This window comes from Notolepis coatsorum, assembly GCF_963971535.1.
Source record: "Notolepis coatsorum genome assembly, chromosome: 2".
In the NCBI taxonomy this organism is placed as follows: Eukaryota; Metazoa; Chordata; class Actinopteri; order Aulopiformes; family Paralepididae; genus Notolepis; species Notolepis coatsorum.
The window spans coordinates 184,061,296-184,079,372 of record NC_140166.1 but is presented as its reverse complement, the minus strand read 5'-3'; the positions used below and the strand labels follow the sequence as shown (position 1 = coordinate 184,079,372).

The window sequence follows — 18,077 nt, the reverse complement described above, 5'->3', positions numbered from 1 at the left end:
ACTAAAATCAACCTTGTGTGTGTCTCCACCCCCAGATGTGGGCAGTTGGCGTGAGGGAGGGGGCAGGAATCTAAACGCTGCACCCAGCCCCCCTGAGATGGACAGCAGGGCACCAGAGGACATTGCCGGTACCGTCCTCGGTACCTCCACCCCCCCTGGAGAAGCCGACGAGTCGGGCCGAACCCTAGCCAGCGATGGCAAGAGGGAGGCCCGGGAGAGGCTGCCCCAACCTGCCGTCGTCCCTCAGCCCAAACTCAACGGGGGGCAGCAGCCACCTGCTGGGGTGCCGCCTCAGTTCCACCCACAGTTCAGGGGCATGATGCCACCTTATGTAAGTCTCGCGTCACGTTCCACTAACTGTCCCTCGTTTCAACTACCTTTCTCAAACCCAGCCCTCTCATCTTGATCCTCCAATCGCAACTGTTGCTTCAAGGAAAGCACCAGTTGTGATTAGAGGATGAAGAAGAGAGGGCGAGGTTTGAGATGGGTCGAGTTATGAAGTTCAACAAACTGTTTTTTTTTTTTTTTTTTTTTTTTTTTTTTTTCAGATGGTCCACGCCTATCCTCGGATGCCCTTTGGCCCTGGGCAGGCGACCTTCAGATGCCCTGTGCCACAAGATGGAGCCAAGTGAGTTCACAGCCTACGTTCTCTCTTTATATATAATCGTCAAAATGTAACAGTAACTGAGTCCCAGCTTTCAAAACAGTGCAATAATGACATCTCGACTGGACTTGCACTTTGAATCCAGAGATATGAGAGCATACGAGTTTCTTTCTCCAGGGTATCTGCGGGGTATTAAAAAGTTTTAAATATTACATTTCAGGCCTTAACGCAGGGGTCGGCAACCTGCGGCCTCGAGGCCGCATATCAGCTGCGGCTCCCTGGCCCAAAAAAAAATAAATCCTTTTTTTTTTTTCTTATTTTTGAGATCGATGTCATACTGTGACACTGAAATGAAAAAATATTTCATCAACTAAGATATTTAGTCAACAAAAGGCTTACCTGTATGCCTGATATGTGGTGCGAAATTTGCGAACAATGAAAAATTTACTTTTTATTTTATAGATTTTCCACAAATAAGGGAAGGACTCTAATAGAGCTGCATAGTTCAGGGTTTTATTTCAAAGTAGGTCTACAGATTCCAGTGTTTTTTCTCCTTTTCTGTGTTTTATTTCAAAGTAGGTCTACACATGGTATTCTTTTTTCAAAGTGGACTACTTTCTATTTTATAAATGTTCCACAAATAAGGGAAAGACTCAAATATACCTGAATAGTTCCGGGTTTTATTTCAAAGTCGGTCTACAGACACCAGTGTTTTGTCTCCTCTTCTGTGTTTTATTTAAAAATAGGTCTACACAGCCAGTATTTTTTCTCCTCTTCATAAGAGTTTGAGGTTTTCCTTTGTTATAACTAGGGGTGCACCGATGTATCGGTCGGGTATCGGTATCGGCCGATAAATGCCTTGTTGACTGCAATCGGCCTATCGGCCGATAAGCTCGAATGTGCCGATGGCAGTAGCCGATAAATATCCATCAATTTGTGTAGCGTCAAGACAAAAAAAAGTTCACTCGCGACCTACCTGCACAACGCCGCCCCCGGCCCACACACACACACACAAGCTACTGCATCAAAGTTACTACTTATGATTAACAAGGCATTCGTTTTGTGGTATTAACATTATATAGTTAGTGTTACACGTTCATAACATCAGCATATTATTTACCCGAACGTAGCAAGCGTTCATACTAGCTCAGTTCCTTCCGTTGCTCACAGAGCCCTGAGTTTTACCCATTCTGCAATCTGTTAATAACGTTTTCAATCAGACACGTGTATAGAAAGGCTTTGTTTTATTATAACATTAGTTGCAGTAAAATCATTATGCCTCATTTAAGTCATCCTGCGGAGCTAAAAGCTAAACGTCGGCCGCGCGCCGCGCCGTGTTCTAGAAAACCTCTGTCGTCAAAATCAATGGCGGACAAAAGCAGGAGTAAAAAATGCAACACGCTTGCCGATTGGTGGTAACAGCAGAGGCAGGTGCAAGCGGTGTGTGATGTAATTGGCAGAATCGACTGTCAATCAAAATGTCATTGGTTGAGACAATAGTATCTCGCTGCAGCCCAGCAGGTAGACCATGCTGGGAGAACTAGTATCTAGCTGCAGCCCTGCAGAACATACTGGGAGAGAGATAGTGCTATTTCTTGATGTTTCCTTTTTTTAAGTAAGTAAAGAGGCCCATGTTCATATCGGTGAGCACAATTTGTAAGACAAATATACAGTAGTTTCATAAAAAAATAAAAAAAAAAAATTACAAAAAAAAAAAAATTTAAAAAAATATTTTGCCACAAATATCGGTATCGGCCGATTGTGTTAGTTGAACAATCGGTATCGGTGGCAAATTTTCATATCTGTGCATCCCTAGTTATAACAGGTAAAAACAGCAATTAAAAAGTCAAACATTTTCTTTTTGTTGCTTTATAATCCCATTAATGCAACAAACTGTGTGCTATAAATATAAAGTATAATAAATCGCAAATTACTTTGGGTATGCAATTGTCAGGCGTTTTATGCTAAATGTGGGGTATGCTTGGGGATATATAAAACGTTATACACTGTGTTATCTTCATTTTAAGGGTAAATAGGTTGTGCGGCTCCCTGAGCATTTTATTTTGTGGGACGGGGGAAAAGTGGCTCTTTTGATAGTAAAGGTTGCTGACCCCTGCCTTAACGGGTATTAAAAAGTCTTATTCCATTTGCACAGGTATTACATTTTTGAGGGGGGCAGCCCAGCTGTCGGGAGATTAAATAATATATAAAATGTTTTTGTATTAAAGTTGTCGTTTTTTGTGGGGCTACTGGGAGCTTGGTGTGTCTGGTGAGAGCTTGTAAGGAACGCGCAATAATAAAAATTGGCCCACAAGTGCACCTGCCAGTTCGCTATATATATATATATATATATATAATTTTATTTTTATATATTTGTTTTGCTAGTCTGGTCGTGAAATTGGTATTAAATTGAGCTCTTAAGTGGTATTAAAACAACAGTCTTAAATGTAACTTGTTGAAGCCTGCAGATACCCTGTTCTCGGCCCCACCTATTCCATGTATTTATAACCCAAAATAATGAACCGCTCGTCGTGTGGATACCTTCTAGAGACTGTTCCACAACTTGTAGTTTGACGAAAAGCTGCAATATACTGATCTCTCCATGTGCCGCGTTTCCAGGGCCCCTAGGCCGGGCCGGCCCCAGCAGCAGGGCCTCCCTCAGTCCTGGCTCCAGGACCCGGACAGACCCTCCATCGTCAGCGCCACAGAGCTTAAGGAGCTGGACAACCTGGACACTGAGGCTGACGAAGGCTGGGCTGGTCAGTGAATGTGGTGTTTAACTATGCTGGGGTTTCTCAACGGGGGAACTACTGTACCCCAAGGGGCATTCAGTAATGGAGGTTAAAAGGAGAGAGCTGAAGTGTGTTTTTGTATTATGGAACGTGGGCACATGTATTATTTAGTGAAATGGAAATGGCCTCTCTCTGATTCTTACTACTCCGTCCCCACTCTTATTCAGGTGCTCAGATGGAGGTTGACTACACTGAGAAACTGAACTTCAGCGACGACGAGGAGAACCAAGCTGCCAAGGAGAAAGGAGAGAACTGGTGAGTCCCTACCATACATCACTCTTTTAACTTCTCCCTTCGTGTTTCTCATCTCTCTCTCTTTCACTACTCCCGTTTCCCTACCTCACTTCTGTCTCGAAGTAGTCACTGATCTTCAAAGACGCCGATCTCACTTTGGCGGCTCCTGTGTTCTAACTCTTGACCTCTCTCAGGGAGTGGATGGGTAAAGTGGAGAGGATGAGGCCTCGGCCCCCGGGCGGCCAGGAGGGCAGGAAGGAGGGGTCTGAGGACCGCGGGGGCAGCAAAGGCTCTCGGATCGACGGTGTAGGCCCCAGAGCGCCATCTCCTGGCAACATGGGGCAATACAACAAAACTGCTGCTTCACAGGACTACCAGGTGAGGCTTAGCATCCAGACTGTAGAGCTCGTTGCACTGTAAGAGTATTCTATTATCTTTTGTAGTCACTGGTGCGACCTGATAGGAGCACATGGTACTTTGAGTTTGTGGTGTGATTAATTTCTCCATCCTACAGGGTCAGGGTAGTGGGCGTCCCGTGGGCAGCGGAGGCCCTCGTGGGACCAAACCTCCAGCCGCAGCTGCACCAGCTGGAGAGGAGGACGCAGAGGCCTGGCGGCAGAAGCGCAAGAAACAGTCGGACCTCTCCGAGGCCGTGGAGCGAGCCAGGCGGAGGAGAGAGGAGGAGGAGAGACGGATGGAGGAGCAGCGGCTCGCCGCCTGTGCCGAGAAACTGAAGCGCCTCAACGAGAAACTCCGCCCGCCGGCACCCGAGGCGAAACCTGCCCCTTCCGTGACGGCCAACGATGAGACGGCAGCTGTCCGCGAGGACACGCCCCCGCTAGCGGCTCCTGCCTCGCCCGTGTCCAGCCCTGCGCCTTCAATTCCGGTTTCACAGCCCCAGCCGCCGGTCGTGCAAGCTCCTCTGCCGGAGAGGGTGGAGCGAGACCGGGAGAGGCTTGAGAGGGAGGCGGAGAGAGTGGAGCCCAGCATGGAGGAGGAGGAGGAGGTGGTGGAGGTGGTTAACTTTGTGCCCCGCCAGCCCAGCCCCCCGGTCCAGAGACCCGTGGCCGTAGCCCCAGAGCCTCAGAGCGGAGGAGAGTGCTCCTCAGCAGAGGTGGGACCCCTGGTGGAGGAGAGCCAAGCTGACAGGACGCCAATGCCTATCGGAGACTATTTCAGCATCGACGACAGCAGAGGTGAGCCCTCTCTCTATGAGCCCTTTGAGCGTTAGTTCTGTGTAAAGGATCACTGAGCAGCAGTAGTATAGTATACAGCAGTAGTATAGTATACAGCAGCAGTAGTATAGTATATAGCAGTAGTATAGTATATGACTATGTGCCGTCTCATTTAACATCCTGTTACTCTGTTTCAGCAGAGCATGATCCTTTTTTTCCCCCTGTACTTTCTTCATTAAATATCTATGCTTCAGGGCTGGAGTCATGTTAGCTTGTCTTGTTTTCTTCCTCACAGTGGATGAGCCTCACCTGTCTCTCCCTCGTATGGACCCCCCCAGTGGTGAGGAGGCCCCTGTGGTCCCCCCAGAGCTGGAGGGCGAAGCAGGGGCCGCCATGCGCCCCACTCTGACCTCAGGCTATTCCAAACAGTTCCAGAAGTCTCTGCCTCCTCGCTTCCTCAGGCAGCAGGTATGTGTGAAGTGCTTTAGCTGATCATGTAACAAATTTATGGGACAAGGTTAGTCTTAAGTTTCCGGAGTCATTGTGAGCCCCGACAAAAGGGTTGTGTGTAACTGCAACGCGTAGGTTACCAGCTATTTTTAATGTTTTAGCCCACCTGATATAAAGGCTTTTATTTTGTTAATCCACGTAATAGTGCTTTGAACCTCCATTGTTTCCTGTCACCAAAGAGCTCCAGTCGAAGTTGAATTAGAGAGACGCCCAAGATCAAATAAACCTGGCGGTAGTTTCTGAGCCTATTACACTGATCTGGGACTCATGTCTAGAGGTTTCCTTGCCAACAATGCCGAAATTCAGCACCTGCAGTACAGCAGCCGGTACTATTAAGTAAAGGATACAACGCCGGTCCCCGGACAGCCCGCCAGCAGTTTGTTTACCTTCATATCGGTGACCAAACCCTAGAAGAAGACTGAGGGAAGGACATTGTAGTCAGGAGAGCTGCTTCATTTCGACAAAACAAATACAATACAAATGTACAACAAAAAATACGAATTAAAATAAAACGAAACGCATAAATTTAAAATGAATACAAATATACAAATTCACATTCCAGTTAAAAAATAAACATAGTTTTTACATACTTACATACTTGACAAGTTACATACTTGACAAGTTTGCAAGATATCTCTTAATATATTTTTTTAAAGTAATTTTGTTATGTATTGTGGATCGGCAGAGCATTCCAGAGTACTATTGAGCTATATATGCCAGTGAATTTGAGAATTCGATTTTGGCGCTGTTTTTGTTCTGATGTTACCAAGCAGCGGCCCCTTTAGTGTTGTAACCATGTTCAGAAGTCATAAATGTCTGCTCTAACCGCTGTAAATCCCTGGTGCTACAGGAGCAGATGAAGCAGCAACAGTGGCAGCAGCAGCAGCAAAGTGGGGGTTCTGTGTCTCCGTCGGGTGGTAGTGTGGTGCCCCCCGCCCAGCAGCAGCAGCAGCACCGCTCCATGTACCAGCCCATGGGCCCCCACCACCAGCACCTGGCTTCCATGGCGTTCGACCCCCGCTGGTTAATGATGCAGTCCTACATGGACCCTCGTATGATGTCGGGACGACCGCCCATGGACATGCCGCCCAACATGCACCCTGGTAAGGAGACGGTTTATGTTTTGTGCATTTTATTGAATCTGAATTCGGTATCTAATCTGAATCCTTTCAAATCACTTATCAAATCTATTCTGGGGGGGGGGGGGGGGGGGGGGATATATATTTGAGGTAAATGTGTTACGTGTAACATATTATTTCAGCAATGTTGCAAGTCAATCAACAAAATCACAAGAATGGTATTATTGACAGACTGGTTGAGGGGAGGCCCTCTTAGAAGCGAGGGAGAGGGAACATATTTGATAAGAGGATTTGTTAGACTTGGAACTTAACACATCCAAGTATTTTATTAACTTGGAACCGGTTTCAAAACCGAACCGGCTAACGGGATCCAACTTAACATCAGTCTCACCTCCTTGTGTTTCAAACCCAGTCATCCCATTTAGTTCTAGAGGCGATGGCAGTTGTCCCAGACTACAGGCTCATGGTGTCTCTGTTCTGTTCTCTCAGGGAGGATGCCTCCTAAGCAGATTGTACGCAGGGAGCCAGGAGACAATTCCAGCTCCAGCTCCGACTCCTTCGACCACCTCACGCGACCCAACCGTGACCACAGCCTGCCCTCAGAGCCACGCATGGTGTGGGGTTCCGACCCGTACCCTCAATCGGAACCATTACCGTCCGTCACTCCTACGGGACGAGACGACGGCAAGGAGCCCAGGTGAGAAGAGGGTCTACCTCAGAAAACCATAGTGATCAGGCTTTCAATTGAATCGAACTCGCAACAATGAACTCACATTCCACTTTCTTTTCACCAGGTTGGACTCTGGTTTGGATCTGGACAGGGGTCTCCCAACCATGTATTCCCCAGACCCTAGCTCATTGGACTCTCGCAAAAGTGACTTCTTCAGGGAACCTACTGAGTCTCCGTCTGCATTTGGCCAGGGCTCAGAGGATGCCCCGGGGCCTGTAGACAGGGCCCCTGTAGGCTCTGGCTTTGACCCTGAGGAACCAGGCCTTCCCAGTGGAGAAGAGGTGGAAGCTCTTGGTCAGGCCATGCTCCAGAGGAGTGTCTCCCAGGGCTCTAGCCACTCCCTCAAACTGGAGGAGCCTCGGTTTGAAGACCTCCCCTTGGGAGTGAAATCGCTCGAGCTCCAGGATGAAGGGCTGGAGGATACGCCCCGGGACGAGCCCTTCTCCCAGGCCGCAGTGACCAACAACAGGGCTACACCTCCTGCCGACGGGCTCCACAAACCAGAGAAACTGCCCCTGCCGGCCCCCAGTAAGCAGAAGGCTGAGCTGCGCTGGGGCGGGAGATCTGGAGCCGGGCGCAGGGAAGGCCCAGGGGGAGAGAGGCCTGTCCGTAGGTCTGGGCCTATAAAGAAACCTGTCCTGAGAGACATGAAAGAGGAGCGGGAGCAGAGGGAGGAGAGGGAGAAGCGCCACGAGAGAGGGGAAAGAGGAGAGAGGCCCAAAAAAGAAGTGGCAGTGAAAGCCCCCTCTGCAGCTGCTGTCGTGTCCGAGGGCCCCAGGCCCCAGCCGGAGAACAAAAGAGAAATTGCTGAGGCAGAGGAAACACCCTCTGGACCCCCCAGAGCCAGAGACACTCAGCCTTCCTCAGGGCCCCCCACCTCTTCCTCTCAGGAGGAGAAGCCAGACAAACCAACCAGCAATGACAAACACCCTGAACCCAAACTTCCCTGTAGGAAAGAGTCCAGCCTACCCCCACGTGCCTACCGACGAGAAGAGAGGGAAAGGGAGAGAGAGAGAGAGCGGGAGAGGGATATTGACAGGGACAGAGAACGGGACAGGGACAGGGACCGAGACCGAGAGTGGCCGGTCGACTTCAATAAAGCACGCGGTCGAGGGGAGTATTACTCCAGAGGAAGAAGCTTTAGGGGGACCTACAGTGGAAGGAACAGGGGGGGTCGCGGTCGCAGCCGCGGGGACTACCCTTACCGGGAGCCCAGGTCACGCTCTGACCTCCCCGCTCCCGGAGGTGCCGCTGCTTTCCGCAACCGGGAGGAGAGTGAGACGCGCAGCGAGAGCTCTGACTTTGAGGTCGTGCCCAAACGCAGGCGGCGCCGGGGTTCCAACACGGACTCTGAGAGCGAGGGCGGGAGGGAGTCGGCCAGTGACACTGGGCCCTCGGACCGAGAGCCCAGCACCAAACCCAGTCGACCACTCGGACGAGAACTGCCCGGGGAAGCCAGGTCAGGCCCACACAAGCCCGGCTTTGGACCTCCTCACATGGGAGAGAAAGGTGGACCTAGAGGGGACGATGAGGGCAGGCCCAAGCCAGGGTTCCTTGCAAAAGGAGAGCCCTCTCGGCGGGGCAGAGGAGGGTTGTACAGTAGGCGGGGAGTAGCCAGGGAGCGTGGGGGTCCTCGGTCAGCTCCTCTTAGGAGGCCAGCAGCCAGAGACTCCTCCTCTCAGTGGCCATCCAAACCCATGGAGACATTCAGGCCCGAGGACACTGAGCCCACGTCCTCGAGATACGACAACCCTCCTCACGACCGACGGCCCCTCAAATATGATGGCAAGAAGTTTGGGGATGTCGCTCCCCAAAACATCAGAGACAGGGACAGAGACAGAGACAGAGACAGAGACAGGGACAGGGACAGGGACAGGGACCGAGAGAGGGAGAGGGAGAGGGAGAGGGAGAGGGACAGAGAGAGGCCTCGTCGACCCAGACCAGCCCGGCCCCCCAGGCAGGACAAACCACCCCGCTTCCGCCGGCTGAAGGAAAGGGAGGCTGCGGTGTTGGCCGGTGGAGAGACTGCTCCCAGTCCCCCTGCCCATCTACCCCCAGTGCCTGCTGCAGTCCCTGGCTCTGCCCCTGGACCCATATCCCTGTCCCCAACCCTGTCTAGAGCTCCAGGAACCCCCGTCACCATGCTTGCAGAGGTGGGGACCTCTGTGCCTGCCACTGACCTGCCTTCCCTCATAGAAGCATCTCTGCCTGAGGCTAGCAGCCCCGCTGTTAACGCCATCGGCACCAAGTCACCGGACCTGTCTAACCAGAACTCTTCTGACCAAGCCAATGAGGAGTGGGAGACAGCCTCGGAGAGCAGCGACTTCAATGAGAGGAGGGAGCGAGAGGAGAGGAGGGGAGCTCTGGAGACCGCTGCTGTTCCAGCCTCTGCCCCTGCACCTGCACCGCCCCAGGGCTCGGTGACACCCAGTAGAACCCCTCCCGAAGGGGGCCTGACCCCCAAACGCGAGGGGGCTCCCGGAGCAAAGAGGAGCTTCTCCAGCCAGAGGCCTGTAGAGAGACAGAACCGGAGAGGCAACATCGCAGCCAAGCCGAGCCGCAACTATGCAGGGGGCAAGGGAGAGAGGAGAGGAGGGGCCAAAGCCGGGCGCAGAGGGTGAGTTGGAAACCAGCACATTTGTCTGCTCTCAAACCTACGTCTGCTTACCGTAACACTTGCACAATGAACCCGACTCATTGACCATTGCACATTAAAATAACACGGCAGGTTTATTGGACCCCGATAGAATGTTCATGGTTAGTCCATTGATGTTAAACGGCCAGTGTATTCATTTGGAGTTCATTGCACTGGAGAGACCGAGCTTTACTCTGTCTTCCTATCAGTTCTGTTTTGACTGTGCTTTGCCTCAGTTGTCCTTGTCTGTTGAAAGAGTCGTCTCCTCTTGAAGGACAAGCACCATTCATCCCTCCCTCCCTCATCTGGCTTCCTGCTGTAATTGGCCGCCAGACGTGTTTTGGTGTGGAGTTAAATATAGAGTCGGCAGGGGGTATTTTTGGACTGTTACCTCTGCTGTATAAGAATAGGGGGAAAAAACCTTCCTCCCTCTGACTCAGTTTGTCTTTGGTGGTTTGGTTTCCTTGTCTACTTGACTAGTCATTTCCCTCTGGGGCAAATAATGCAATCACACACAAATTAATTGGAGACCTCTATAACGTCACTTATTATTATATGTTTGGAGAAAGGAGAAAACTATTTGTTGGAAATGAAGGCAAATTATTATTTCCCTAACTGGGTGATTCTAAGAATAATTTGATAAAGTTGATGGCAAAAAAGAGTGTTCCACTAAATATTACGGTTATGCCATCTTGCAATCTTAGTTTATTTATTTGAAATATGTCCCATCACATTCCCCTGTAGGATACATGCAGTGTCAATTATTTCCTTCCTGTCAAGCTGTAGTCATATCACTCCCATGCAGGGTTCGAAATTAACGGGGGCTTGGGGCATAATGCCCTTGAAAATGGACAAAATGCCCTCGAAAATCAGTTAAGGGGGGCACAAAATGCCCCCGACAGTTTACTAATTATATATATATTTATCCGGTAATGGCGCGTCTGTGTATCGTACGGTTCAGATGACGCGCAAATAAAAAAAAATCATTTGGCGGAGGTGAGCACTGGCTGCTGCAGCAGCACTGCAGCTGAGCCAGGTGCTAGTCAGTTTGTGTACAAATGGCAAGCACAATCTAAATCAATCTTCATTACGACTTTAAAAACATAGCCATTAACATTACATAGGCATACACACATCTTGCCATAGCGTTAGCAGTTTGTACAACACAACGCACGTTTTAACTATAGAATCAGCCCGCGAGGTAATACAGTCAACGAAATGTTACCGTAGCTACTAGCTAGCAGAGGAGGAAATGGGAGTCTGAGAGGCGGGGTGTTTAAAGACAATGATAGGCGTTTATTCAACATCCAAGAAGGCTAACATACAACTGTGTTTTACTAACTCCAACCGGGACTATTGCCGCTTTCCCACTGCATGCCATCACCTCCTAACGTTACCGGAGCTGATAATAACATTGCCTGAGCTGAAGGTGCGTGACACTAAAATGTCCGTGGGGACCCGGCGCCAACCCATAGATAGTTCCAACTCACCGAATTACGTAATCCACCACAGTTGCACTCAATATTTAAATAATGTTAGTCTAAATAAATGTAGACGGATACATAATAATTTCAAGCAGAACACGAATCTTTCCATTAAGAACTGACAATCATGGAATTTAAACATGGTTGACATTGTTTTTTTGTGTTTATATTAAAGAAAGGAAAGTCTAGTGCTGGCTGAGCATATTGTTTGTTTGCACTAAGTTAATACTACAAATGTAGCCTATATTTTTCAGTCAGTTCGGTCTTTGTGTGCCAAACATTATTTAAGGCTGTACACACTGTAACACTGTAAACTTTTTTATTTTTTTTTAATAAATGAGAAGCATGTTTAGATTTGAGTGTTAAATTTTTTTTAATAAAAATTTACGTATATCGAACCGAACTGAAAACCGTGACCCCAAAACCGTGATACGAACCGAACCGTCCCACCCCTACCGTTTATCATAAAAATTCAGTGCCCCCGAAATAAAAAAAAAAATCCCCCGAAAATCAATTAAGGGGGGCAAAAAAAGCCCTTGAAAAAAAATGTTAATTTCTAACCCTGCTCCCATGTAATTTATCCTGAGACATAAACTTCTCCAACTCTGATTAACATGCTTACTTGAATGATGGTGTGTACATGTTCCAACAACCCTCTAATTCCTAAAGTAGTCAACAGTGTAATTGCACTCTAAATACTTTAAATTATTACTTTAAGCCTGATCGGTCCGGTACCGGTACGAGATTGATATCACACCATAAATCGATCAATACAGAACATATTAATTAATGTTGCGTTTCTTTTTTAAATATAGCCAATAGTAAAGACCCTAACCAAAGTGTATATTTTCAACACTACGTTTGTTTACCAATGTGTTTTTTTTGTTTTTTAAATTTGTATCTACTTTTTCTCCTATTTTCCTGTATTTTTCTCCCATCCCAATTTAGTCGTTATGCCAATTCCCCCTCCCCTTCCTGGTCATTGCGCGCATTTTCCCCCTACTTGCCGGTCTAGGGAGCCCTGAAGTCTATCACATGCTTCCTCCGATACATAGGAGACAGCCAGCAGCCTCTTTTCACCTGACAGTGCGGACTCTCATTGGTGTAGTGTAACACGTGGGAGGATCGCACTACCTTCACCAGTTCCTTCCCTTGCTGTGCAGGCGCCCTGACCGACCTGTAGGAGTCGCTGTTTACAACGACCAGGATACCACCCACCGGCTTCCCACCCGCTGACGCTGCCAAACTAAACTATACTTATATTCACCACGGGATAATGCGCAAATGTATGCATGAAAAAATTATCTCTTTTTTGCATGTTCGACGGAAGAAAGTCACTGTCAAATTACTATAGTATTGTCTCCATAGCTATAATATAGAATATAGATATAGCTCTACAAACAAGGTGACGCACTCCTATCTTTAACACATTCTGCACCATAAACGTGTTAACTCGTTATTTGCCGCCATGTGTTGATCGCCAGAAACGAGATAACTCGTTTTTGGGATCGTTATTTAATTTATTCGCTATATCTATTCATAATTCACAGATGCAGCCTCTGGTATCCTTTTCAGAGCCTGTCTGAGCTGGCAGACGGTCAACACCGCCCTCTACTGCCAGGCGGAGCTATTGCATCTCATTGAAAATGGGTTGGTGTGTTTTAGGGGGCGATCTGAGCCGGGCGGGCGGGGTTTAAATACTCGGGCGAACCAGTTCTATACAACGGTGGCATCGAGCAGTAACGCCCGTCATTGTGAACCGGTCGGTAGTGTGGTGCGGACCTCCACAAGCATTATTTGGAATTGCGATCAGATATTTGGATGATCTCTTTTGCATTACATCAGATGCAAGGTAAGAAGATTATATATAAATTTTATCGTTGATCTGACATTTATTTCTACCGCGATCACAGCTATATGTGTGGACCGTGTATGGCTGTTTACCGTTGGGTGGGGGGGGAGCGCCCCGCTACGACGGTCATTTCATGTATGGACGAGGAGACATACTAAGGATAATCTAGCGTTGATTTCAGGATGATTAGATAATCAGCCGAAAAATTACAACGTGATGACTGGATTACAGTAAAACGCCTTTTCTCGCCTTTTTCATGGAATTACTGAAAAACACCCAAACCATACTCTATTCAAAACGGTATAAAACTGAAATGTACTGATGAAAAAACAATTTGTCTCTGGCATGTTGACTAGAAGCAACTCACTAAGACCCGACGGCGTTATTAGACCCATAGATATAATATAAGATATATTTTAAGCACTCGCAAATGTCAGTCTAAAACTATATCCATTGAATAAAGACCTGGCGATGAATGGGGTATCAGCGCCCCCTGGTGCTGGCGGTCAATGTGTTTATAGCGTGGCATAGCTAGAACGGGACAAGGCTAATCCCTGGCGCTGAATGAGTTAAGAGATGAAGGAAAACTCTTGACTTTTTTCCTTTTCCTCTTCATTGACATAATGTGCAATAATCAAATCTTAGTCTATAAAAACAAAACTGCTCATATGCATAACGAAAATAAAACACTCTCCAAACACAGATGGGTCGGAGACTAATGATGCACAGCTTTCCAGATACGTGATTATTTACATGTAATGCTAACGTTATTAGGAGGGGCACATGCCTGGTAACGAAACCAATACACGTCAAAAGCTTGAGCTAAAAACATACTTTACATGCTGACACATCTACTGGAGACGGCTGACATCTACAGATATAAACAGTTATGTATACAGTGAGTGAGTTTTAATTGTATTATTCTAGAGATGTACATGTGTGATGATATTGTCCCACAGAGCTCCAGGCCAGCAGAACCCAGAGGCAGCAGGTGGAGGGTCCCAGAGGCCTGGTAAAGAGCCGCCTGGCCGCCGTAAAGATGACCCCAAACAGGCTCCCAAGAAGCCCAAGGAGAACGCCCTCTCTCAGTTCGACCTCAACAACTATGCCAGTGAGTGGAGATGTGTGCATCAATGGATCTATCTCAAACCCGCCCTCTTTTCTTGATCCTCCAATCACAACTGTTGATCCTCCAATCACAACTGTTGCTTTCCTTGGACGGCGGGGTTTGAGATGAGTCAATTGAATGATGAAATAGACTCTTATTATTAGTGATCGTTTGCAATATCACATGTTTGTGTTTTTGATTGATTGAATTGAAAGTCAATTGTTGTCGAAATAATTTTATTTATTTGATACGCAGGATAAACCCCTTGATGTAGCACCTCGTTCTCAAGGGTCCTGCAGCATGAAACGCAATGCAAAGAAACAACGATAAACAATAACATATGACTGTTAACTCATTCAGCGCCAGTCACGAGTAAAGTCGGGTTAACTCGCCAACCGCTCAGCGCCAATCACGAGTATAGTCGGGTTTTGTTCGTTATTTCTTTTATTAGCTATATCCATACATTTTTCATCCATCCAGCCTGATGTTATCATTGGGAATGGGTCTGAGCTCGCAAAGGGGCAAATACCGCCGCCTGCGTCTTCCAGCCGGTATTGCACTCTATTAGAAATGGTGTAGTTTCTTTTCTGGGCCGATCTGAGCCGTGCGAGCGGGGTTTAAATACTCAGGCAGGACTAGCGTTTACAACGTTACATCTGCGATGCTGCCCCCCCTTCATGTGCAATGCTGGACAATGTGGGACGGACCTCCACGAGCAGTATTTGGAATGGCGATCAGATAATTGGATTATTTCTTTTGCATTACATCAGAGACCAGGTAAGGACTCTATATATAAAATTTTGCGTTGATCTGATATTTCTTTCTACCGCGATCGAAGCTGTCTGTGTGTGTGGCTGTTTATCGTTGAGTGGCGGGGGGAGCGCCGCGCTACGAGGGCCATTTCATGTATGCACGAGGAAGGATAATAATGATGATCTAGCGTTGATTTCAGGAAGATTCGATAATCGGGCAAAAAATTACAACGTGTTTAGTGTATTCCACTAAAGGGCTATTATGGCGTCTTTTCCTGAGATTACTAAGAATCACAAACTATACTCGTATTCAAAACGGTATAAAACGGAAATGTACGGATGAAAAAACAATCTGTTGCATGTTGACTGGAAGCAACTCACTGACAATCGACGAGTGTATTAGACCCATAGCTATAATACAAGATATATTTTAAGCACTTGCAAATCTCGCAGTCTCCCCATTGATTAAAGCGATGGCGTTCTAGCGCCCCCTGGCTTATTAAGCGATGGTGCTGAATCAGTTAACACATTGGCTGCCAGAACAGAGATTTCATGGATTTCGGTGTTACCATAGGAAATCATTCTGAAATCGCAAAAGTGCAATACCGGCCGCATTCTGCTAGGTGGCAGTATCGCCCACCCTTTGAAACCTTATTTCACACTCTGTGTTATATCGCATATGGTCCGGGCGGAGAATTTAGGCCAAGCTTCATCTGACCACTTCGAAACGTGTTCAGCACACTTGAGGCATATCCTGTGCCACTTCGTGTCAGGGACCCGATTGACATCAATACTGGAAATCGCGATCAGACAATTGGGATATTCTTTTTGGGATACCTCCTAGTAAAGGTAAGGACTATATGACATCAATTCCACCTTGATCCTAGAGATTAGAGATTGTAAATTATTCCAATCAGAAGGAGCCCTAAGCGGTAAATGCCCTTTTTACCAAATTTCGGAGAAAACCTTTGACCATCAACCATGCTGTTGTAACCATCTCCCTCATATTGTTAATATACTTGGAACTTACATCTGTCTTTTCCAACTCCTGCTTTTAAAATGGAAGTTAAAAATAGCACTGATCCCTTCCCTCCTAGGTGTTGTGATCATCGATGACCACCCAGAGGTCACCACCTTGGAGGACCCCCAGTCTAACGCTAACGATGACGGCTTCACTGAAGTGGTCTCACGCAAACAGCAGAAACGCCTGCAGGACGAGGAGAAACGCAAGAAAGAGGAGCAGACCACACAGGTGAGAGGAGGAGGGGGCAGGGGTTGCATCACTTGGATATGAGGGTGCTGATATCCAGTATATAACAAGGTACTCTTAAAATTTAAATAAAATTTTTTAAGATAAATGTGAAATTAGAGGAAAAACAATCTGAAGGCTTACTTTAGGCATTCATGCATATAGTAATGATGGCATATTATAATAATACAATTATTTGACGGAATCCTAATTATAGACTTTACTCTTACAGAACTGGGGGAAGAAAGGCACTGGAGAGAAAGGCAGAGGAGGAGGAGGAAAACTGCCACCTAGATTTGCTAAAAACAAACAATCATCGCAACAGCAGCAACAACAACAACAGCAGCCAGCCTCACAGCCTCCGCCTCCTGCAGCTCCTGCCCCACAGCCCCAGCCACCCATTTCTGCCCCCCAACACCCCCACCCTGCCCCCTCCCAGCCCGCCGCCTCTCTTCAGTCTCTAGAGGGCACAGTGGCACCTCTATCTTCCATCCCTCCTGCCACTGTGGACTTCACCTCCAAGAGCCTACCGCCCGCCCCCACGCAGACACACAGCACCCTGGGTACGGAACTGTGGGAGAACAAGGTGGCCGGCTCCACTGTCCTCCCCGACGTCAAGAAACGTGAGTCGTTATGTATTCTCAATAGATGGACTGCTATTAAATGATCTACTAGATCTACTTCTGCTACTGAGTTGTGTTGCTACATCTGTAATGTGTGTTTTCCAGTTGGTCCAATCAGCCCTCCAAACCCCCCTTCTGTCAGTGCCTGGAACAAACCTCTCACTTCCTTCACAGGAACCATCATTCCTGAGGTATGAATTACATGACTTATCCTGTCTCCAAAATACTAGTTTATATTCCATTTCACACCAGTGTCGTGTGTCAACATCACAGCTCAACAATCTCAACATAAAATAACCTAATATCACAGCTCAACAATCTCAACATAAAATAACCTAATATGTTTACTCGTAATTTGCAGTCCGATAAAACACTAGAGCATGTACATACATACAAAAGTATATACAGTATCGATTGCACTCCATAGTGGTTGCTCAAATATCTCTATGGAAAGCATTTTAAAATGTACATAATCAAGAACATTTCAGCTTCAACCTAGTCTTTAAACAAAAACATGCATATTTTTGTTTAGACTAAGTTTTGTCTCAGTATTTTATTTAAACTGTTGATGGACATATTGGTAAATGAGGCTGTTGTCTTGCAGGGTGTGAAGTCTGGAGCAGAGGGCAGTGTGGAGCTGGGGATGGACAGCATCCAGTTTGGAGCTCCGTCCTCTGCAGGCAGCACTGACAGCGATGGGGTCCCAGCCCTGCTAGAGACCGGACCTGACAACAAGCTACCTGCTCCCAAAGAACAGAGACAGAAACAGCCCCGTGCTGGACCCATCAAAACACAGAAGGTACTTATTAGGCCCCATGATATATTATCACAATGAGAGTCACAATGGCCTCCTTCACCACCACTGGTAGCACCCAACCTTGGGCTACGCAGGCTCAATGGCTGCCATACACTGGCACCAGGCACACATCACACTGCGCAATGGCTGAATGGCTCAGGAGACAGGGATTGATATCAGCCAATTAAGGGGAAGGGATGATTAGGTGGCCTTGATGTCAGATACCTGATTGGGAATTTTGCCAGGAACGTTGGGGAACCCCCTACTCTTTGCGATAGGCGTCCTGGGTTCTTTAACGACCGAGATTCAGTCAGGACTTCGGTTTAGCGTCTCATCCGAAGGACGGCACTTGCAGCTATACGGTGTCCCTATCACCGTAACACAGGCATTGTTACTGACTAGTCCAGAGGACAGAGTGCCCCCTGCTGGACAACAACACCACTTTCTATTTATT

At 47.5% G+C, this 18,077-nt stretch overlaps 1 protein-coding gene across 4 annotated transcripts in view; it reads left to right on the top strand.

Annotated features, from left to right (window-relative positions):
• Nucleotides 1-18,077, top strand: part of prrc2c (proline-rich coiled-coil 2C) — an 85,725-nt gene that overhangs the window by 31,313 nt on the left and 36,335 nt on the right. For all 4 annotated transcript variants that reach the window (XM_084309276.1, XM_084309274.1, XM_084309275.1 and 1 more), the window contains exons 6-20: nt 36-331; nt 549-628; nt 3,224-3,363; nt 3,564-3,651; nt 3,825-4,008; nt 4,145-4,826; nt 5,101-5,273; nt 6,166-6,418; nt 6,884-7,091; nt 7,189-9,741; nt 14,055-14,206; nt 16,053-16,207; nt 16,437-16,827; nt 16,933-17,018; nt 17,432-17,626. In XM_084309276.1, coding sequence (XP_084165402.1) covers nt 36-331; nt 549-628; nt 3,224-3,363; nt 3,564-3,651; nt 3,825-4,008; nt 4,145-4,826; nt 5,101-5,273; nt 6,166-6,418; nt 6,884-7,091; nt 7,189-9,741; nt 14,055-14,206; nt 16,053-16,207; nt 16,437-16,827; nt 16,933-17,018; nt 17,432-17,626 — 5,636 coding nt within the window. The remainder of the gene's footprint in view (nt 1-35; nt 332-548; nt 629-3,223; nt 3,364-3,563; nt 3,652-3,824; nt 4,009-4,144; nt 4,827-5,100; nt 5,274-6,165; nt 6,419-6,883; nt 7,092-7,188; nt 9,742-14,054; nt 14,207-16,052; nt 16,208-16,436; nt 16,828-16,932; nt 17,019-17,431; nt 17,627-18,077) is intronic.